Source organism: Papaver somniferum, chromosome 2, assembly GCF_003573695.1.
Source record: "Papaver somniferum cultivar HN1 chromosome 2, ASM357369v1, whole genome shotgun sequence".
In the NCBI taxonomy this organism is placed as follows: Eukaryota; Viridiplantae; Streptophyta; class Magnoliopsida; order Ranunculales; family Papaveraceae; genus Papaver; species Papaver somniferum.
The window spans coordinates 201,898,945-201,923,598 of NC_039359.1; the positions used below are offsets into that span (position 1 = coordinate 201,898,945).

At 37.6% G+C, this 24,654-nt stretch overlaps 1 protein-coding gene across 1 annotated transcript; it reads right to left on the minus strand.

The window, feature by feature from the left end:
* Window positions 1–3,289: 3,289 nt before the first annotated feature.
* LOC113354388 lies at window positions 3,290–10,209 on the minus strand. The gene is made up of 2 exons (XM_026597733.1): window positions 9,958–10,209; window positions 3,290–3,706 (listed from the first exon to the last, which is right to left on the minus strand). The coding sequence occupies exons 1-2, from the start codon at window positions 10,202–10,204 to the stop codon at window positions 3,429–3,431; spliced, it is 525 nt and encodes a 174-aa protein (XP_026453518.1). The 5' UTR covers window positions 10,205–10,209; the 3' UTR covers window positions 3,290–3,428.
* Between the last annotated feature and the right edge of the window lie 14,445 nt (window positions 10,210–24,654).

The following is a 24,654-nucleotide window of genomic DNA, read 5'->3' on the forward strand; positions in this document are numbered from 1 at the left end:
AAAGGATTAACGGGAGATTAGTTTCTTTCGGACGTTTCATTTCACGATCCTCTGATAAATGAAAACACCTATTAGAACCTTGAAGAAAGGGGATAAATTCAGGTGGAGTGAAGAGTGTGAAGCCGCATTTCAAGGAATTAAAAGCTACTTAGCCAATCTTCCAAGATTACAGTGACCCAAACCTAGGGAGGTTCTCCACTTATACTTATCCGCTATATCCTACTCCATAAGCGCAGTGCTGGTCCGGGAGAGACGAAAGAGGATGAACTAGTTCACTTCATTAGCAAGACTCTCACTACCGCCGAACAAAACTACACAAAGATAGAGTAATTAATTCTAGCACTACTATTCGCCACCCAAAAACTTCGCACATATTTTCAAGCGCATATAATCGAAGTCCTCACAAAGTCACTAATAAAGGCGGTATTAGAAAATGCTGAAAAAATAGGCAGAATAGCTAAATGGAGTGCTCAGATTAAACAGTTGAGGATAAAGTATGAAATCATCTCCTCAATTAAAGCTCAAGCGGTAACAGACTTCCTGGCAGATTTTCCCCTTATGGAAGGCGAAGGAATTGAAGGAATTCTAGGGATGGACGGCGAATATGCCGACCCACACAACTTACTTGAGCCTTGTAACCCCAGGAAATGAGAAGTATTCATCGATGGTTCATCAATCAAAGAGGGGGCATGCATTGGGATGGTTTTCACCACACCCGGAGGCATAAGCATCGTACACGCTTTCCGAATAGAATTTCCCACTACAAACAACATCATTGAATACAAGGCGGTCATTCATACCCTACTACTCATCAAGAAAATGGGCATCAAATAGGTTCGCCTCACCAACGATTCTCAATTAGTGTTCCGACGACTACAGGGGCAGTACCAAGTTTTATACCCATGTCTTCAACGTTATTGGAAGCTTGCACAAACATACATCGCCAATATACCATTCATAAAATTCAGACATTTTGTGCGAGATGTCAACGCGATGATGCTCTAGCATACATTTCCTCGATGACTGACCCAACTGTCAAGGAAATCAAAATTGGTCGAATCACGCTTCCTTCGATCCCTTAGAACGACGAGCTAGACATGATGATGACAAATAAAGCGACCACTCTTGAGGACTGGCGAACACCAATACAAGCATATCTAGAGAATGGCACCCTCCCTATAGAGTCGCAAGAAGCACATAAAATTCGTAGCAGATCAAGAAACTAAGAGGTTAGACGGGAAATTATTTACAAGAGAACCTTTCTAGGACCTCTATTGAGGTGTCTATCAAGGACAGAAGAACATATGATAATAACAAAACTACACTATGGTGATGGAGGAAACCATAACACCACAAGTCGCTAGCAAAAAAATCTCAAACCCAGGGATACTATACTGGCCCTATATGGACGGACGAAGATGCCAAAACATGGTGCGAAGATGCGACGAATGCCAGAAATTCGCAAAGAAATTCACTTGCCTGCCACATGCTTAAACTCAGTGATTATTCCATAGCCATTTGCTAAATTGGATATCGATATAGTAGGACCATTCGTTCCGGGAACTGATTAAAGGGATTTTTAACAGTCGCAACATTCTATTTTACTAAGTGGAGGAGGCCAAGCCTCCAAGGCGAATTAGAGACTGCGATGTATTTACCTTCATATTCGAGAATATTATTTGCTGATTTGGCGTACCAGCAATGATTGTATTCGATGATGGAAAGCAGTTCGAAAGTAAAAAACATAGATTTGCTTTTTAATACCTATAAAATACGAAGGGAAAAGTCAACACTAATATATCCTGCGAGCAATGGCTAGACGGAGGCCACGAACAAAACAATTGCAGACAATATAAAGAAGAAGCTCGACGCGTATTATGGCAGTTGGTGTGAACAGTTGCACAACGTTCTCTGAGCCTATCGCAACACAGGGCGAACAACAACAGTAATGTCCCCGTTCCTCCTAACCTACGGAACTGAAGCAATCTTGCCCATGAAAATAATAATACCCATAACCAAGAGTGAAGCCTGAGATAGGAATCTAAATACAAATCTCATTCTAAGAAAGCTCAGCTACCTTGAAGAAAACCGCCATGTCGCACTTCACCATATGGAAAATTACCAACAAAGGTTAGGGAACAAATATGAGAAACGAGTTCGAGTATGCGAGTACCAACCTGGCGAATTGATCTTTCGTGAGATCACGACACCGCAGCGAGAAAAGGTCGGTAAATTAGCACCGGGGTAGACCATACACTATCCTTAGCAAAGCAGGAAATGGAGCATACAGGCTGCTCGACCCAGATGACTATGAAGTACAACACCCGTGGAATGCAATCCACTTAATGAAGTACTACCCATGACCTTATATAAGAAATCCTATTGCAAAGTTTTAATGCAAAATCATTTTGACATATCAATAAACATGGTTAGTTTTATTTTATATACTGTGTAAATTTATTGTCATCCATGCACATGCATCAAACTTATCACGTACACCACTCTGTCACACATAAGACCCATGCGAACACCCATAAGACTCATGCAAGTGTGAAATACAACCTATGTCATCTCATAAGATGTTGTTATACTTCTGATGATGAGTACGGGCACACATAAGACCCATGCCATTCGCGAGTCTGCAGACCAGATGACGTCCTGCGATGGAGGTACTCAGGTTTATCAGTCCATTGGGTCCAATGAGATTTATTCAAACCAAGAGTACCACCCCAATAAGAACCCAGTTAGGACATTTCCACTAGGGAAATTAAGGGGATACACCCTGTAATAGCCAGAGGTTTGCAACAAAGGTGTCACCAAAACTAAACACAATAAGCTAAGACACAAATGAAACTGTAATACACGCTTCATAAATTCACAAGTGTCGCATATATAATAAAACATTAAGTTTAAAACAATTAACTGTAGTATATTTCAAAAATGCCATGATTACCCATATACAGATCATCAACGAAATAATGCAGAATCAACGAAAACGAATGCACCAGTCACAGCAAGCAAGATATTACGAGGAAGAAGTACATTATTGGTACAAACTAACAATACACGACCACTCAAAACCAATTGGAAATGAGTAGAGAGGCGCATAGTGTTATATGTGTATAGAGGCTAGGTGTTTTAGGCAATGTGGACTATTTAATTCCCAACAACAGCAAGTAACGAATACATAATTCAACAAGAATAACAAAAGAAAGTCAAATAAAGATATCCAAAGAGTCAAGAACCAATCTGAGAAAACTCCAAGTCATAAACACTAAGAATTTTAGCAAGTACTCAAAATATACAACCATAGTATGAGATAACTCCATACAAGAAGATCAAAAGAAATATCGAGCGGATAAACCAGCTCTATGTCACCTCTTTCACTTGTTCTACATGATGCTCCACTTCAGTGTTCATGCAGCACCTTAAACAGATCCAACGACTGAGACAGTAGTATCTATGGTAGAAACAGGGGCATTCGCAACAGATAAAACACCAGCAGGGGCAGCAGTTTTGACAGTCGGAGCCAAGGTCGAAATAACAGTAGCAATAATAGGGGCCGCCACTTCATATGTACCTCTAGCAGTAACAGAAGCAATAAGGATTGAGACGTTCTCAGAAGTAGATGCACCAGTTGCCGCACGTCTAGATTCACGAGCGATGCTTTTCTGCTCCTGTAGGACCCTATCGCTCAGTACCTTAGAGCGTCCACAGTGGTACGATCAAAACCAAAGATTAAAGACCAAAACAAACGATCAAATTTGAGTTTAGTCTGTAGTGTCACGTTAAGGCAGTGGAGTATATTTAGTCGGGCGGATGTATAATCCACGCTTGCATGTGGAGCGTTGGTATAATCTTCGTTTGGGCCGGGCGGAGATATAGTTAACGCTGGTTGTGGGGCGTTGGTAAAGAGTACGCCGGTTATGGGGCGTACATATAGTTCACGCTCGGAGAAGGGGCGTAGGTATAATCTACGCCTGGTGTGGCGAACGTATAATCAACGCCTGAATGAAGCGTACGTATAATCAACGCCTGTTTTGAGGCGTACGTATAATCAACGCATGTTTCAGGCGAACGTATAATCAACGCCTCATTCAGGCGTACGTATAATCAACGCCTCACTCAGGCGTACGTATAATCAACGCCTCACTCTTCTCTCAGGCGTACGTATAATCAACGCTTGGTTTCACTCAGGCGAATGAAGGAATCAACGCCTCATGGTAGGCGTACGTATAGTGTTGGACTTGTATTAACACACGTATCGAGCACGTGTGGAATTAAAGCCCAGACAATCTCTAACCACCACGTATAGCCCACGTGTTCACTTGCCCTTTACCCTAATCTTCTCCGTCTTCTTCTTTTCTTTTCTACCTCCTCTTTGTTTCTACCGCCCACAAACACAGCTTCTAAACCAACACATCACAGTAACGAGCAGTAAAAGAAAAGAAAAAAACGAGATACTTGATGAACCCGGGTTACAAAAGAGGTATGTTTTTTTTTTCTTAACCCTCTTTTGTTTTATCCATATTGTTGTATAATTTATTTAGGATTTTATTTGTTAAAATTAGTTTATATAAAATTGGGTTTTAACGAACAAATATGAATATGAAATTGGTTAAATTTAATTGGGTATGTGTGTTTTATGTTTTTTTAGAGATTAATATGTATGTGAAAAAAACCATATTTGCTGCTTATGTAAATTTGGTTAAATTTTTTTTTAAAATAGTTATAGAAGATCTAATTTGTGGGCGGAATAGATTTACAATTTTTGGGTATTGTAAAAATCTGTGGTTATGTAGATTATGTGGGAAATAGTTCTCACCCTTCATCTGTTTCAATCAACCTATTTCAATTGAGAGCTTCCTTTTATTGCTTTTCTGCATGTTGTCTGTTGGTAATTAATTTTAGTGAATATGGTTATCAATAATTGTAGTTATGTAAATTATTGGATTAATTTTAAAATTATTGGATTAATTTTAAATTATTGTAGTTATGTAAATTATTGGATTAATTATTGCTTTTCTGCATGTTGTATGTGAATATGGTTACCAATAATTGAATTTGTATTGTTTTTTATTGAATTTTGAGGTGATTAATTTTAGTTATGTAAATTGTAGTTATGTAAATTTTGGGAGTTACATATGTAGAAGAGCTAATTGCGTGAGTATGGAATTGATTTTTTAGTGATTTTTATGGAATCTTGAAGTGATTAAATTGGGTTGTGGAATCTTGTAATGATTTTCGAAATGCATCGGTGACGATTTAATTTGTGTTTGTGGAATTATAGAATTTGGAATTGATATGGTTTGTGTTAAGGATTTATAGTATTTGGAATATAAATGGTGATGGACTAATAAAAATATTCGTTAATGAGGGTTGGTCTTTTAATAATGTAACTGCATCTATTGTGTGTGCACAGATGTTGAACAAATTCACAGCGCGGTTCAATGGTCGCATGAAGACGAACAAGAAACAAAAATCTGTAGCCGAAGAGGATTATAACTTAATCCCTACTGGTACAATTAAGGAGGTTGATATTCCCCGGTTAGGGAGGTTTCCTATACTGCAAGATGATAAACCGCACGCTACTACGGACATCACATTTACAGGGGAGCACAAATTGAAGTATCAACATCGTGGATCTTTGGCATCGGTAATTCATCACTATCAAACTATTTCACAACACTGTCCTAGAGCTAAATATATTATTGAAAAAGCGGGATGGCAAAATTTACTGGACATACAATGTAGCGAAACCAACCATTCAATGGTTGATTATATTGCTGAGCGGTTTTGGGATACAACAAACACTTTTCACTTCCCATTTGGTGAGATGGGATTCACCCCCCTAGATTGGCTCATGTTGACTGGACTGAGTATCGGTGATGGGCCTGATGTTCCTTATGATTCGGGGAAGTACCAATTTGAACATGTTCGTGAGCATATCTTTCCGGATATCCAAGATGTCACGCTCTGTCCAAAAGCACCGTCGTGGGTTTCAAATTCAATTACAATTAAATATTTAAGGGCATATTTCTTCGAAGACAAGTTGGTTGCGGCTGAAAATGATAGAAACCTTGCTCATAGAGTAGCAATTGCCTTTTTCATGTATGTTTTGGGACATTTTTTCTTTTTTAATGCAAAGACTTATATTGATGCTGGATGGTTAGCTGCTTTTGAAAATCTTGATGTAGTATCCATATATAGTATAGTCATATCATATATAGTATAGTCATATCATATATAGTATAGTCATATCAGGTCACTGACAAACACTTTATCTTTTTTGGAAAACACTTTTGCTTGAACCCAAAAAAATATCTATTTTTGGTTTTTTTAATGCTCTTGAAAATGGGTTATAAATTAAAGACCTGATCACTCAATATATGAATAACAATACATCTCTTCTGCTTCATATAGTAATGGAACACTATGAGAAAACCGCTCATTATTGCTCTTCTGTTTCTTCTTCATCTTCTTCTTCTAATAGTAGTTTTTATTCCTCGGATGATGATGCAATAGCAATTATGCAAAATAACATGGCCGTTAGTTTGGGAGTCCTTGTTACAAATTCAAAATGGCCTCAAACTCGTATCAGAATACCAAGAGATCGTGAGTCAGGGGCTGAACTTCTATGGAACGACTATTTCTCTCCGTACCCAAACCAACCACCCAATGTTTTTCGCAGAAGATTTAGAATGCGTCGACAATTGTTTAACCGGATAGTGGAAGGTGTTACCAATGCAAACAGATATTTTGTTCAAAAGCCCGATGCTTGTGGAGTTTTAGGATTAAACCCTCATCAAAAAGTAACAGCAGCAGTACGAATGTTAGCTTACGGATGTGCGGCAGATGCAATAGACGAGTACTTACGCATAGGAGAAAAAACTGTGCTGGAAGCTACTCGTAGGTTCTGTAAGATGATTGTGAATGTGTATGGGAAAGAATATTTGCGTGAACCAACGGTTGGTGATATTGAACTGTTGCTCAAGCAAAACAAAGACCGGGGATTTCCTGGGATGTTGGGTAGTCTAGATTGCATGTATTGGAAATGGGATAAATGTCCGTCGGCAGATTCTGGGGCTTACACCGCGTATAAAGGGAGAGAAAGTATCGTGTTGGAGGCAGTGGTGTCGTATGACCTATGGTTTTGGCATGCTTTTTTTGGTATGCCCGGCTCTAACAACGATATTAATGTTATGAACCGTTCATATGTTTTTCGAAGTCTTGTAACAGGAAAAACACCGTCGGTGAGCTATGAGGTGAACGGACATTCATATGATATGCCGTATTATCTAGGTGATGGAATATACCCAGAGATTCCTACTATTATTATGGCCATTAAACATCCGGTTGGTAGGAAAAAGGAAATATTTTCATCGATGCAAGAGGGTGCAAGAAAAGATGTTGAACGGGGATTTGGTGTACTTCAACAACAATTTGGAATCATCAAAACCTGCAAGAATGTGGAATCCAGATGTGCTTGCCTATATCATGAAAACTTGTATTATCTTACATAATATGATAGTCGAGGATGAGCGTCTACCCGGTGACTGGCCACATGTTTATGAACAACGTAGCAACGCAGCACCGGTTAATATATTAAGAGGCAATAGTGACGAGTTTTCCCAAATTAGAGCTCAGCAACGCCGACGTGCAATGCGTAACAAAGATGCACATATTCGCTTGCGTGATGACTTGATCGAATATATATGGGCAGAATATGGGAATTAAAATTGTCGTTTGTCATTTCCTTTCTATGTTAAATTTGGTAATCATCCTCAAGTTTTCCCAAATGATTTTGCTGTACGTTCTATTATCTCTTTGTATGTAAACATCCTCAAGTTTTAATTAAGGTCGTATGTTTCAAAAGGTAGAAATTTAATTCAAATCAACGGAAGTAAATTTAAATCCAAAAATTAATATAATAATGCTAATTGTTCAGATAATAAGAAATTTAAAACAATAATATAATAATACTACTAATCACTAAATAGGAGAAATAATTAAGGTTTGAACTATTCCGCCTTTGTGTTAAGATTGGTTTCTTCTATTCCGAACTATCTCCGCCCTGCGAAGTTGGAAGTACTCTTGTTGTACAGGATCCATTTTTTGAAGATCCATCATAATGATGCGAAATTCGTCGTCTTCAGCTTGCTTGGCTATTTTTGCCGCATGTTCAGCTTGTTTTGCTGCAAACTCTGCTGCTCTTTGTTCCATCTTGAATCTTGATTGTGCTTGGTAATGAGTATTGAAATTTTGTTGTTCTTTAATAATTATTCCCATCAATTCCTCTTGGTGACTGGATTTCTCTCTCCCTGTTTTCTTCAATCTTTTTGCTGCTTTTTTCCCCATCTTACGAAGATATGTGTTCTCTATGTCTCCCCCATCTGTGTCGTTACCGGTCTCTCCTTGAGTTGTTGTTTGCGGTCCTTCATCATCTTCCTCGTTATTCTCATAAGTGTCCAAATCATGCGTCGTATCGAATACAAAAGTCGATCGCCGATTATATTTTATATTTTCTAACACAATTGGGTAGCACTCTTCGTGCTTAAATTTTTTCCCATCGTTGCATTCCTTGAACCTCTTGTTAACTTCTTCAAGCTGTTAATGTTTTTAAAAACACTTAAGTACATGGGCGCTTATTAAATATTAGAAAACAATTGTTCGAAAAATCAAGAATGCTTACCTTCTTTTCAGGACCCCATCCAGTATGATATTCACCTTCAACTTCTGCCTCTTTTGCCGAAAATAACGCCACATCTTTACTTATTCCCTGATATCGTTTTTGCCAAGAACTCCAAGACCGCTCTGGATTATTAGGTAAATGAAGTTCAATATCATCCTTGATACGAGTCCACAACGTCGCCTCTGATTGATCAGCTCCAACACTAGAATCTTGAGATATAGATAAATGAATTTTACACATTGTTACATCTTCGATTGTCGTAAAATTTGGACCTCGTGCTACTCTTGGTGCCATTGTAAGCGAATCCGTGAAAATTTTCCAAATGATTTGAAAGCAGAAATAATATTTCTTCTTATTGGTGTGATAGATAGTTTGAAGTATTAGTCGTGGGAAAATGTCACAGGATCTCATGTGTATATATAGGTGTTTCTTCCGAAATTTTCAACGTTCCAAAATGTCTTCCAAACTTTCCAACGTTCCAAATTATCCAACGTTCCATTTTCTTCAACGTTCGAATTACCAACGGTATAAAAAAATTTCAAAATCAATTTTGTCTAACGTTTTAATTTTTTTTAAACTCAAGCTTGGGGCGGAGCTATTAAGTCCGCTCAACAACAGGCGTTAACTATATAAACGCCTGGCGTGGGGCGTTAACAATATCAACGCCGGGCTGGGGCGTTAACTATATATACGCCTGGAGTGGGGCGTTAACTATATCAACGCCGGGATGGGGCGTTAACTATATACGCCTGGCGTGGGGCGTTAACAATATCAACGGGCTGGGGCGTTAACTATATATACGCCTGGAGTGGGGCGTTAACAATATCAACGCCGGGATGGGGCGTTAACTATATATACGCCTGGCGTGAGGCGTTAACAATATCAACGCCGGGCTGGGGCGTTTGTATAATCTTCGTCTGAATGGGGCGTTAATTTTATGAACGCCTGGCGTGGGGCGTAAACTTTAGCAACGTCCCAACGGGCGAACATTTCAGCAACGCCTGAACCGGGCGTAACTTATATACACGCCTCTTTATGGGGCGGTGATTTTACGTACGTTTCACAACAGGCGTAGATTATATACACGCCCGATGACAAACGGTGATTATACATCCTCTCCACTATATAGAGTTTTGGTCTTGGTCCCAAACCAAATATGGTCTGGAATTTGGTTTTGGTCCAGATTTTAGTCTTTACTTCGTCCCGTTGCGTCTCGTCCATGGACCATAATTATAGGTTTGCTCGTCCACTGCAGTTGCTCTTAGCTGCCCAAAGCTCCTCAAGCAGTCTTTGATAAAATTTCTTGAACTCAGTATATGTCTCCAATAACGTGTTTGCATTCTTAGTAAAAGCGCGTTGATATTGTTCCTCTGCATTTTTTGCTCGAGTAACCGCCTCTGCAAGATGATCCTCAGCATCCGCTTGAGCACCCACAAACGCAGCTAAATCAGATTCCAATTGAGTGATTCTTTGTCGTGCAACTGCAAAACCAAAATAATATATATAAGTCATTATATCAAGGGCTCTAACATCCAAAAGCAACAAGGGCACGACCGCCAGCTACCTTGGCAGTCCAAAATACTGATTTTAAAGTCCTCTTAGTCTCAGTTTCGGACGCGTCCAACTCGATAAGGCGACTACCATCCACAGTAATCCATGCAGACCTACTGGCACAATGATTCAAATGCCATGTATATTCCTCTCTAAGTAGAGCAAGGTCGTCACGCACACAATCCAATTCTTTTTCCAACCGATATACATCCCTATGGGATTGCCTAAAGGTATCTTTATCTTTCTCGTAATCTTACAAGACAAGGATATGGTCATTCTTATACTTCAATAATGCATCGCGTTCAGACTTAAGACCCCGTGTACGAGAATCGAGAGCGAACAAAAGACCTTGCATTACTAAGGTCAGTATGCAATTTTTGGATACAACGACGTTGGGTTTCCTTATGACTATGGAGATACCCCAGATCGAAGTGCAACGACGTTGGGTTTCTTCTTCCTCCTCCTAATCATCATCAGCATCATCTACCTCTTCATTAGTAATCAAGTGCGACGGACGCGAGCATGTTATATCTTGATACACACCAACTCCCATGCATGATAGTCGGGGAAGCGACCATGCACAGAAGCCACACCTTGAGCAGCATTGTCGGGAAATATCCATCCATAAATAACATGGCCTTCAATAATCAAGGGACACTTGAACCGGTATGGATCACAAGTCTTACACTGATTCTTGTTAGATGAAGCTGGCAGATCCTCATCTAAAAGAATGATAGGACCAGTAAAAGAGGATCGCGGAAAACGCGATATGTAACCCTAGCCTAAATGTCTCTGAATAGCTTGAGGGGAGCAATAGTCCTAAAGAAAAGCATCGGGAGTATACATCCAACGATTCTTCGCAAGATTGTCTACTTATGGACGATCATCGCGCTTAGTCCAACGACCATGACTGCGATAAATAACTTCACGAAGCAGTCTCCACCAATTACCAGAGTATTGAAAAACGACCGGCTGAGGTTTATTCCGAGCCAGCACCTCGTATTGAAAGGAGTCGTCGGGATCATACAGAGGTAGTCTTAGACCAGCCTTCAATTGAACCTCACAAACTACTATCCTATTTGAAGACTACCTCTGACGAGCGATATCCGACACCATGATCCCTTTAGAGCCCTTGGGATAAGCGCAAGATACTTTGAACCGCTGAAGATCATGGGTCTCAATGATGTTTTGTAGATACTGAGCTTTGACGTCAACATCAGAAGGTTTCCGAGCAGACCTCTTAAAATAACCCAAAAAACAACCAGAAAATAAAACCCTAACCAAGTAAAAGACGATAACACTTGAAAATCATGGACACACATCAAAACTCAAAGACAAGAAAAAATGAGATGAAGGAGGAATAATGAGATGAACCTGAATGAAGACATGTCCCTTTGATGACCAGACATTCAAGAAATCATAAAAGCGAAGAGAATAAAAATCTTCACAAAGATCACAATGAAGAAGCGAGAGCAGAAGACGATGAGTCTGAAAAAATAAAATGCTTTGAAAAATCCAATGAGGATCTCTTATAAAGGAGACAAAAAATCCCCAAAAGGAATGAGAACCGCATGTAACCGGTATACAAGTCATATTGAACGTGCTAGCGGATAATATATGGCGGTTAAAAAATCCACCGGGTCAGAACGTGTCAGCAGTTACAGAAAAAAATGAGAATTTTCCTCTCAATCTCACCCTTCGTAAAGATGAAAAGAAAAGGGGCAGATTGTGATAGTAAAATACCTAAGAACCACGGGTAAGCATCACGAGACCTTCGTAAAGATGAAAAGAAAAAGGGCGGATTGTGATGGTAAAATACCTAAGAACCACGTGTAAGCATCACGAGAGGTGGATGTAGCGAAGGGACAAAGCTGAGAAGCACCGAATAGGAGACATAAAGTTACCTTCCCAAACTCGAGATATCTACCACCACCACAGAGAAGCGACGCGTGGAAAGATCATGAACAGAACAGTGTTGAAAAAGCGGGGGTCTAACAACCTCACACAATATTTCGTTTAGGAAATTTGTATGGATAAACTCCAATATAATTCCAAGAGAATCAACTAGACAGTCAGACTCAATCAATGAAAATATATCCAAGAGTTGTATCTTCATTTCTCAAATCATTCGGCAATCGAACAGATAGAAATCTGTGAACCAGATTAATATGAGAAATAACTTGGATGGTACCAAAGACCAATATCCAAGTGTCAATCAATTTATATCAACAACCAAAGGTTAGATTATCTAATTGATTGAACTATGCACAACCTGTGATATTTCAATTATATAAACAAATAATGCGGAAAACAAATAACACAGACACCATAAATTTTGTTAACGAGGAAACCGCAAATGCAGGAAAAACCCTAGTTTAGATTTAAACACCACATTGTATTAAGCCGCTACAGACACTAGCCTACTCCAAGTTAACTTCGGACTTGAATGTAGTTGAGCCGTAACCAAACTCACACTGATCAAGGTACAATCACATTCCTTACGCCTCTAGAACCACGCCGGATTCTGCGCACTTGATTCCTTTAGTTGATCTCACCCACAGCTAAGAGTTGCTACGTCCCAAAGTCGAAGACTTGATAAACCAATCTGTCTCACACAGAAAAGTCTATTGAATAGATAAATTTGTCTCCCACTAATACCTATGAGTTTTGTTCCGTATTTTGATAAATCAAGGTGAACAGGAACCAATTGATACACTGGACTTATATTCCCGAGTAAGAACCTAGTAATATCAATCACCTCACAATAATCTTAATCGTATGGTAGCGAAACAAGATATTGTGGAATCACAAACGGTGAGACGAAGATGTTTGTGACTACTTTTTATCTTGCCTATCAGAGATTAAATCTCGAGCAAATCTTAGAGAAGATAGTACTCAGTCACGATAGAAAACAACAAGATCATAACACGCAACTATAGAGAAAATAGTTAGGCATGGCTTCCCAATCCCTATGAAGTCTTCAAGTCGTTAACCTATTGGGTTTTGGAAAAACCTAAGGTTAAAGGAGAATCGACTCTAGTCGCAACCACTATCACACAAGAGGTGTGTGGATTAGGTTTTCCAATTGCTAGAGTTCTCCTTTATCTAGTTTCCTTATCAGGGTTTGCAATCAGCTACCTTGGTAACAAAGCATTCAATATTCACCGTTAGATGAACCTGATTAGACTCGGGCTAATATCTTTCAACCGTTAGATCGAACTTAGCTTGTTACACACAAATTAAAAGTGACTTCATTTAGATATGAGTAACCGTATCTAAACGTGTACACCTTGTTGGCTCAACAATACTTAACCTAAGTTAGCCATGTGAACACTTTCATATCAATCATATTCATCTTAACCATAACTAGTTCAAATGAAACTAGTTATAGAGTTGTTCAATTGTTTATATTCTCATAGAAGTATACAAGACACAATTGAAGCAAAATCGATTTTGATTCACTCGAATCAATTCGTGAACATTATAGCCACGGTTTGCAAAAGATTGCATTCCTTAATATATAAAAGTATTAGTTCATGAACAAACTGATTTTAGAACATAACCTACTCAAGTATGCAAACGGGTATGCATACCTAAGTAGTCGGACTTCGTTTGGGTTCGCCAGTATGTGAACGGGTACGCATACCTTCCAAACTCAGATAAATTTCCGGAACTTGAACCTCACGGCAGTACGCATACCGGTATGCATACTAAGTTCCCGGACTTTCATTAACCAACTAGTACGTATACGTGTATGCATACTATGGTTCCCCGACTTGGAATAACTTGCAACAGTTAGCATACAAGTATGCATATTGTGCTATATCGAATCATGGTTATTTGTTCTAAACTCCCATTTCAATCATTGAAACATTCTTAGAAGACGACAATACCCGTCTCACACAAACCATTAGCTTCAAATTAAGCAATTTTCAAGTGATCAAATGATCAATACGAAACATTCTGAGTCTACATTAAATGGTTGTCTCACACAAATCATATAAGATGTTACAAAGCGATTTTCACATGACCATCTTTTGACTTTCGTCAAGAATATAAGATGAACTTGGTTAAAGCGAAAGTTTACCAACACATATTTCGAGAAATATGTAAGCGAGTTAAACTCAGCTCGAAATATCAAATGTGTATAATCGAAGTCTACATAGCTATATGACTTTTATCTCAAATAGCAGATAGAGTAAATAGACTTTTGAGTGATGGATTAGTTCAAGTCTCCACATACCTTTTGTTGATGAAGTTCCACAAGCTCCCCTTAGTAGTTCTGAAAATACGGGGGTCTAACAACCACACCCAACAATTCATTTGGCAATCTGAGAGGACTTACTCCAATACACTTTTTAGAGAATTAACTAGACAGTCGTACTCAATCTAGAGTAAAGTATATCAAAGAGTTTAATATCTATGTTTCACAATATACTCAGCAAATCAAACAGATACAAATCCGCGAGCCTGATTATTATGTGAAACAACTTGAACGGTACGAAAGACCAATGTTCAAGTGTCAATCAATGTAAATCAACAACCAAAGGTCAGATATTCTAATTGATTGATCTAAACGCACAACCTGTGATATTTCAATGTATAACAAAATATAATGCGGAAAAGAAATAACACAGACACCAGAATTTTGTTAACGAGAAAACCGCAAATGCGGAAAAACCCCGGACATAGTCCAGTTTGAACACCACACTGTATTAAGCCGCTACACACTAGCCTACTGCCAATTAACTTCGGACTGGGCTATAGTTGAAACCTAATCAATCTCACACTGATTCAAGGTACAATTGCGCTCCTTATGTCTCTGATCCCAGCATGATACTACGCACTTGATTCCCTTAGTTGATCTCACACACAACCAAGAGTTGCTACGACCCAAAGTCGAAGACTTGATAAACAAATTTGTCTCACACAGAAAAGTCTATAGGTTCGAATAAATCTGTCTCCCACAGAAATACCCAAGAGTCTTTGTTTTGTCTTTTGATAAATCAAGGTGAACAGGAACCAATTGATAAACCAGACTTATAATCCCGAAGAACAGCTTAGTATTATCAATCACCTCACAATAATCTAAATCGTATGATGGAGAAACTAGATATTGTGGAATCACAAACGATGAGACGAAGATGTTTGTGATCACGTTTTATCTTGCCTATCGAAGAAATTAATCTCGAGAAAATCTTAAAGAAGGTAGTACTAAACGATAGAATCAGGCAAGATCAGAATACGCAACTACAAGAGAAAATAGTTGGGTCTGGCTTCACAATCCCAATGAAGTCTTTGAAGTCGTTAACCAACAAGGTTTAGGAAAACCTAAGGTTAAAGGAGAATCGACTATAGCTTATGCAACTAGTAACACACAGAAGTGTGGGGATTAGGTTTCCCAGTTGCTAGAGTTCTCCTTTATATAGTTTTCAAATCAGGGTTTGCAATCTAAGTTACCTTGGTAACAAAGCATTCAATATTAAACGTTAGATGAAAAACCTGATTCAACCAAGCTAATATCTTTTAACCGTTAGATCGAACTTAGCTTGTTACACACAAATGAAATGTACCCTCATTTAGGTTTATGTAACCGTACCCAAACGTGTACACCTATGTTGGCTCAACATGGTCAACCAAAGTTAGCCATATGATTAACTCTCATATTAACCATATTCATCTTATTTCAAACTGGTTCAAATGACTCAAATGAAACTAGTTAAAGAGTCGTTCAATTGCTATATTCTCATAGAAGTATACAAGAACACAATCGAAACAAAATCGATTTGATTCACTCGAATAAATTCATGAACATTATAGCCATGGTTTGCAAAGATTGCATTCCGTATTATATAAATGTTTAATTTCATGTGCACAACCGATTTTAGAAAGTAAACTACTCAAGTACGCAAATGAGTACGCATACTTGAGTAGCCGAACTTGAGTTTGGTTATGCCAGTACGCGTATGGGTGCGCATACTACTACATATTCCAAACTCCGGCAAAAATTCACGGAAGTGAACTCTCCGCCAGTATGCATACGGGTACGCATACTTGCCCTCATCAGTAACCACCAGTACGTGTACGAGTATGCATACTTCAGGTTCCCGGTTTTGGATTTATACACTAATGTGATTAACACACTATGATTATATCTAAACATGGTTACATGATTCTAAACTATTTATTTCAATCATTGAAACTTTCTTAGATGACGTTATAAAGTTGTTGTTCACAAACTATTTTTCGTCAAATTCAAGTTATTGAAATTATCATAACGAAACATTCCAAGACGACACCAAATGATTGTATCACACAAACCATGTATATGTAACTCGACAATTTTCATATGATCTTATTCGTATTTTCGTCAACGAATGTAAGATGAATTCGGCCAAAGCGAAAGCTTGCCAACACATATTCCGCGAAATATATAAGCGAGATAAACTCAACTCGAAATCTCAAATGTGTATAATAGAAAAATATATCGTAACACGACTTATGTCTCAATATAGGATATAGATTAAAAATAGAATTTCCAAGTGATAGATAAGTTTCAGTCTCCACATACCTTTTGTCGACGAAGTTCCACAAGCTCCCCTTAGTAGTTCTTCGTCTTCAAGAGATGAACGCCGTGAAGTCTAAAGCTCACGTCCTAGTCCGAGACATCTAAATAGGCTATAAATCAAGACTCATAGTTTTGATCACTAACATTGACAAACATGCTTGAGATATAAACGCATGCGAGTTCGACCGAGCAATGCTCTAACAAGTTCTTCGTCTTCAATCGATGAACGTCGTGAAGTATAATGCTCAACTACACTTACTATCCTAATCAGAGACTTAGCTATAAGTAGTCTGGAAATCAAGACTTATAGTTTTGGAAACTAAACTTGACAAACAAGCTTGAGATAGCAACGCTTGTGAGTTCGACCGAGAAGTGCTCTAACAAGTGTGCAGGTTTGAATACACGACAAGGCATTGAATGCATAAAGAAGACGTGCCAAGTTAAATTATGTCAGGTGGAAGTAGGAGCAAGAGCAGAGTACGAAGTGACCTTTGACAGAGTCACTGAATGGTATGATTAGGTGGCCATAAAAGTATTGACACGACCTGTCGGGAAAGATGCGAAAAGATATGGATGAACCCAAGCCTGTCGATCTCGGGTGAGGATTGAGAGCGAATGACCATGTGACTAGTTACATCAAGTTAGATACAATGTGTTATAGCAAAGTGTGGTGTATAAACACTTTGCCTATAAATAAAGAGTAAAGCTCTGAAGAAACTAGGATAGATTTTAATCCTTATCTCTGTGAAATATTAGGGTTCTAAGACAGAAAACTCTTATTCTTCTTGTGTTGTGTTCTTCTTTACTAATAAAGTCTTAGATTCAAAGTGGACGTAAGTATAGTACCGATCCACTATAACACTTGTGTTCATTTACCTACCTTTAGTGATATTCATGTTATTCTATGTTAACATTACTTCTTATCTTGTATCATGATTTAGATTTATGGTCTAGATTCAAATTTTCAGCAAACTACGGATTGGAACGATTGAAGTTTAAAAGCATATTTGCATGCTCTTAAAGATTTTTTATTTTTTGCAGATTGGGTAATCCCAAATATTATTTAATCTTGTAAGGTTATTAGTATATTATATACAATACTTGAATTTGGGTAAGAAGTTTCATGTATAAAATTAAGTTGAGTAGCATAAGACATTATGGCTTTGGATGAGGAAGATGATCTTATAATTTCGATGGAATCAATTTATGGTTTTCATCATCAAATTGTATTTTAATTCAGAGAGCACACATCAATCATCGTTACAATTTGAGATTGGGTCGTTAGTTGTTGAATCATCATCCACTCTTTACAAATCATTGATTCACGGTATGGAATAGTTTTCATTTTTGTTCACAGAGGATTGAAATCTCTAAAATGTTACAGTACAGACCTGTTGAGTTATCGATTTTCAGAAGTAAGTGATTTGACAAACTAACTTTTTTATCTTTTTACTTCTCAGAGGTACTTCCTAGAAGTCCCGATGGTTGCCAAACACCCTATTAAGTATACCTAAATGATGGAATTTAAGTTCAAACTTTGGAAAAGAAATGTGAAATGTCAAGTTTCATGACTTTGGGGTCTTTTATTGCATTTTTCATGACAAATGTCCAAAATTGGTTAAATTATGTTTGGAAGGCACATCCGGAGGTATATTTATGTCCAATACCACGGCTTGCAGATAGTTACACAAACATACCACGAGCTTTCCAATATACCCTAGCCGGATACTATCTAATTAGCAAATTTCGGATGTATCCCAAAAATTGTCGCACTGATGTCGCGTTTGGATGAGCCATATAAATAGGAAAAGTATACTCCGGATACCATACCATTTATCTCTATTAAGATATGCAGCGAGTATATCCCTTCGTTGCCTTCAAACCCTAGTTCATTTGGTGCAAAATATACCCACACTAGTGCTTTCGCCATCAAATTCATTAAACGTGGGCTAAATTCAATCCCTACCTTCAACGTAACTCGAATGATTTCAATGAATTTGGTTGTTTTCCTAACTTTTGCTTTTATTGTGTCCAGGGTTTTAGGCTTTCGGCACTGGTAAAAGCTTCATAACTGGTAAATTCTTCTTCATTAAACTTATTGATACTCAGTAAAGTGGTTTCATGGGTTTCTAATAGTTATTTCAATTCTGAAAATAATAAATTACTACATATTCATGTTGGTGATATGCAAAATCATATGCATCGTGCTTATACTTAATTATTTGTTTATTTACAATTGGAGACACGATTAGGACAGGTAATTAAGGTTTTATCGTTGTATTTAATTTGTCAAGACCATGGTTTAGTTCAGCATCTTGAAAAAGCAAACTGTTTCTCCTTTCAGATACTGACCCTATAAATCCATATACCTTTTTAGTCCTTTGACACCTTTGGGATTAAGAATCTGTGGATGTAGAATTCTTTGCAAACTTAAGTATGTATAGTTTTTCTTTCTCGAAACCCACTGAAATTATGAACCTGATTTGTATTATATCGTTTATAGAGTGAATTGTTGTGATGGTAAATTGATTGTTTGTCCATGGTGTTAGGGAAATCCTAAATAGTCATTCAACAAACCAACTCCACAGAAACGATGTAAATTTTGATCAGAACCTTAAAGGATCATCAAGAGTTTTCCATCACGATCCTAATTAAAATTCTTTTACTGGAAACCCTTTTTCACAAACTTACCGACCAAATCAATACTCTTTCATTACAACGACCATCTATTTTGTCGATCAAAAAAAGATCAACCGTACTTGTCCTAGATATTGATTGAGCTGAATGAAGTGATGCCTGAAAATTGGAAAATTATGATATCCAATAACCCAAATCAATCGTGCCTAAAAACTAGATCCCATATCGTTATGTATGTGCACCCAAAGTCTATGTTTCGTTGGGGGCGAATTAATCAACTGAAAAATGGAATGCTATTATGTTAAGTTATTGTATTTTGTGTTTCGTTAACTTCTATTGTGGTACCAAACGTCATTGGCCCGTCCATAATTTTATAGAAGAAAGGTTGAAATTTAAGGGGAAATTGTAACAAAGTAACGTACAACATCAATTCAAACAACATTTAAATTGGTCATAAAACATCAACTGGAATAAGTTGGCATTAATCTAGATAACGCCTAGAGATTCATGTTGACTTTTATGATTAGCTTTTGAAGACCAACAAAACAAGAAAAATGCAGAGATCCATGCTGAAGTAAAAAAAATCTCCACATATTGATTAAATAGGTTAACAAGAAATATCCACTTAGCTAAATGTTTCTACGTACATAAATTTTTATCAAATGATCCAATTAACCCCTCGCATTTTTTGGCTTACCACTACAGATTGCACTTCCGTAACTTATTCCAAATGGTAAGATGGTATAGAACTTGGACGATAGATCTCTTCCACCATTAGATTTGTTCTTACTGTAGGATTACGATCTAGAGAAAAACCTATTGGAGCAAGCAATATAGTCGGTCAATATTTTCATGATATGCCCACAAACTCCATATTGATTAAAAAGAAAAATTCAATCATCATGGTATTTGGCTACTCTGCTTAGATACTTAATATCCAGAATAATAATGGCTACATATCAGGTATTCTCTCAAACATGTATTTGAAAGCATAGGTATTTTAGATAATTAATAGTGGGAAAGCCACTTTTATTAAAGGAAAAGCTGATTTCGGGTGGATTTAGAAAATATGGTAAAAATAATTCCCTATCAATATAATCATTTGCGATTCTGATTATCCATATCACTATTTTCCTACCTAAACAAGTGTTCAACCCGAGCCATTGTTTTATTATTGCGCTGAAATTGTTTGATGACATTCCATTTTCTACCATTAGTAGACCACTACCGTTTGGTTCGGTGAGATGGATAATACTGCTCCAGATGCTTAAAAAGATGTTTACTGGCTTCATAAGTAAGAATTCAAAATCACCATTATCACTATAATATATGGAACAGAACCGAGGGGTACCCATCACCACATATGAAATAAGGGTGCAGACAATAACTGTTAGTATATTATTTATACGTTGTTGAATAATACGCGACTCTATGATCAGCTATTGCCATCCATAAACATCACTTGCATGAAGGACGAACTTTACACTGAAATGATAAACATCATTGTCTAAATTATATTACACGCATCAGGTTAATGAACTAAAGTCACCAGTTGATGGTTGTATATGATAGACGCATTTATGTGTCTATTTTGTTCTCAGTTTTTTGTATTGTTAGACTCGATTAAGTATTTATTCTGTTATTTTGTGTTCTTGTAGGAAATTTTAGAGAAATAAGCCCTTGCGGCGAAATGGGCTCAAAAAGCAGTGTTTTACACCCCAGAGAAAATTACTAAAGGAACCCCAGAAATGTACCGTAGGCACCCCAGAAATGCACCGGAAGCGTCCCAGAAATGTCCCGGAGGAATCCAGAAAAATTACTATTTCCACCCAAATTGCTATTCGCACCCCAGCTTTGGTTAAGGGGCAACCCTTCTTCATCATTTGAAAATTCGAATTGGCGGGAAATTTAGTTATCGTCTGCAACATTTTGTGGATCAGAATTGGACGAGATTTTATGTGAGTTTTTTTCACGGGATTAGATTGCAAACAGCCTGTTTCACTCAAACAGGGAAGGTAGTTGACTCATGCACGTATTGAAGGGAAGATATGATACGATTCTAAGTGACACAACGAATGGAAAATTTTGAAGTTAAAGCAGAGAATACGTATCTTATGAGAACAGGGAAAGAATATATTCACAGGGTAATCATATATATCACATCCACAGAGTTTAGGAAAGTTTTGAATGTTGCAGACGTGTGATCAGAAAAGAAGGGAATAATCCCGTGAAAATGTTTTTTATTTATCACGGAGATTTTTGGAGTTATTAGAGGAGATTCGAAGTCCTGCTGTGTATAAATAGTCTACTGTGGTTGATTGGAAGGGGTTGTCGAGAGTTGGGAGGAGAAGAGAGGAAGCTGCAGAGGAAGAATCACGAATTCTCTCTGCCGCTGCTGTTGTTGTTCGTGATGAAGATGAAGAACATGAAGAACGGACTTTCCAAGACAGTCGTTTAATAACTGTCGTAGTTTGCCTTCATTTGCAGCAGTTATTCGCAACACTTCCTTTTTACCGTTCTGTAATAGTGGAGTCTGTAACGCTTATAAACGTTGCAGTTTCCTGATTTTCTCCATTTTTCACCATTGTAAACCATTTTTGAGCCATAATTAAATATTTTGAGAGTATGTTTGCGATGATGAGCTAAAACCCAACACTGGGACGACGGAGGAGGCCGAGCTTCATACATGGGTAATTTTATTAATTCTTTTTAAGACTTTTGCATTAAAAATTAATTGAAATATGATTTGATAAAATTGGTTGTTATTTGATTAGATGGGTCATGCTTAGCTTAGGTGATTTGATGTTCCATGCTAAACATTTACAATCAATTTTTTGAGAATCTACTTTTGAGAATCTACTTTGGCATAACTTATGTTTTGAGCGATTATTGTCGAGAATAATTCATTGAGCCCTATTTTATGAAGATTGGCCGAATCATTAGTCCCAGTACCTCTCACCATTGTTAATATTTTATTGTATATATTTATCTTTTTTATTAAGTCTAAAAAATTATCCTTCAAAAATCCCAGAGTTTGAACCTTCATTACTACAACCCCAGAAAATCTTTAAATCATTTTGGCGCCGCCGACGCGGAATTGTGTTTAGGTAGAATTTTTTTTAGATTTATTTTTCTTTGTTCTTTTTTACGTTCTTTGGGTATTTTTCTATGTGATACAGGTTTTGAGGCTTGGATCGAAAAGAAAAAAGAAGAATAAGTTGTCAAAGATTTTTGGCAATTTCATAAAGACTAGGAGCAAAGCTTAAAGCAAAAAGAACGGAAAGAAGACGAGGGACTTTTTTTTATTATTATTATTTTTTAGATATTTTATAGATATTTTTTTTTATTTTTTTTTAGAAACTGTAGTTAAGGTTTTTATTTTTGTAATCTTTTATTTTGGATTTTTTTTTCCGGACATTGAACGTTGGACATTATTTTTAAAACCCTACGGAAGGGTTATAAATTAAAAAAAATATATTAAATACAAACTGCTTGCAGGGAAGGACGACGATTACTATATCGTCTCGGCCCCTCGGGTTCGCACACTGACACCGGAGTCAGTGGCCCGAGTCGATTACAACGGTTCTTCGCCCGTCTGGTACGGGAGGTAAACTTCTAAACACCCGCGAATCTCCTGCAAGCGGGTTTACTGTTTGCCTTAAGGTGAATATATGCTGAGGACTTGAATACGATTGTTTTAAATTCCTAGTAAAGGGCAAGGCCTGGCCAATACAAGATAAGGGTTCGGATTTCATCACCGTTCTCTTCTTGCCCTCCTTAGGAAAACGAAACCGAACGCGAACCTAAGCTTTAAAATTTGGAATAGAACGAGACCGATAGGGTAACGATCTTAATAGGAAACTCGTTCGAAAAATATTGATTGCTCTTTAAGCACACTTCAAAGTTCATGATGGTTTCTGTGAGTTGAATGCGTGACTGTGCCGCCTAATGCGGTGAGGCCCTGGGTATCAAAGCTCTACTAAGATTCCGTCGCCTCTATTCAACTTACTTTGACTCGGATTGATTCCAGAGGGGTTTGCTCAAATTGCAACGAATTCCCTTTCGAAAGATAGAAGCTGGTCTAGAAACAATCTAAGTGGAGCCATCATGCTTTTTGTTTGCTAGATTTTATAGGTTTGATTGGTCGAGTCAGCCTTGTTTGTGATTGTGTAGAATTCCTCTGTAGTTTGTGTTTCTTCGGTGATGAATCCTTTTCAGGAGACACCACCTGAAATGACGTTACGAGAATATATGAGTAGAAATTCTCGTTATCAAGAGACGTCTTCGAAGATGACTCTTGGTGAATATATGCAAGGGAAACGACATTGGGATGTTCCAACGGTTAGCGATGAATCACCTCTAACGATCTACGAGAAGTATTATAAAAATAGACCGCCTAGTTTGGAACAAAGATTGAGAATTATTAAATGTCAAAAATTATATTATGATGATGAAGATAGTGCTGATGAAGAATCGTTAATGTGTGGGAATAGTGATCAGGAATTTGTTACCCCAGTTGAGCCTTATAATGATTATATTATTTCTGGTTCAGATCCTAATAATTTTAAAAATTATTCACCTATTCAAAAGGACGAGGATTTGACTAGAGATACCCCCGTTTCAGACGATGTAGTATGTCTTGTTTACGAAACCAAGAAAGGTTTAGAGGAACCGGTTTATCCTGAGAATACTGTTTTAGAGTCATACGATTTAGAAACAATAGTCTTAGATGAACTCGTAGAGGTGAGTGAGGATGCACCGCAAGATTACAACTTAGAAGAATCAATTGCCCATTTTCAAGAATCTGATGACCTACAAATTAGGGAAGTTGTGACTAGTCTATCTAGAGACACTGAAAACTCTAAGTTTGGGGGTGAGTATCATCCTCCATGTGATTTAACTCTTAGTAAGGTCCCTCACTTGGGACTTGACATCAATGCCTCAACCATCTTACAAGATTATCTTCATACTCGTTTTCCAGAACCTAATGATATCCAACAAGAGTCTCAATTGTTAGAAACCCATCCTCTGGTTGATGTGGTTAACCCAGGCAATAATACCAAGATTGATTTTGTTTTCCCACCAAATAGTTTTCTTCAAATGTGGGAACATATAGATTTCAAATGTGTCGAATATTAAGTTGTGAGACTAAACCTAAATGCCTTAGGAAATTAGAATCGACACATTTGCTTAAGAATGACCACTA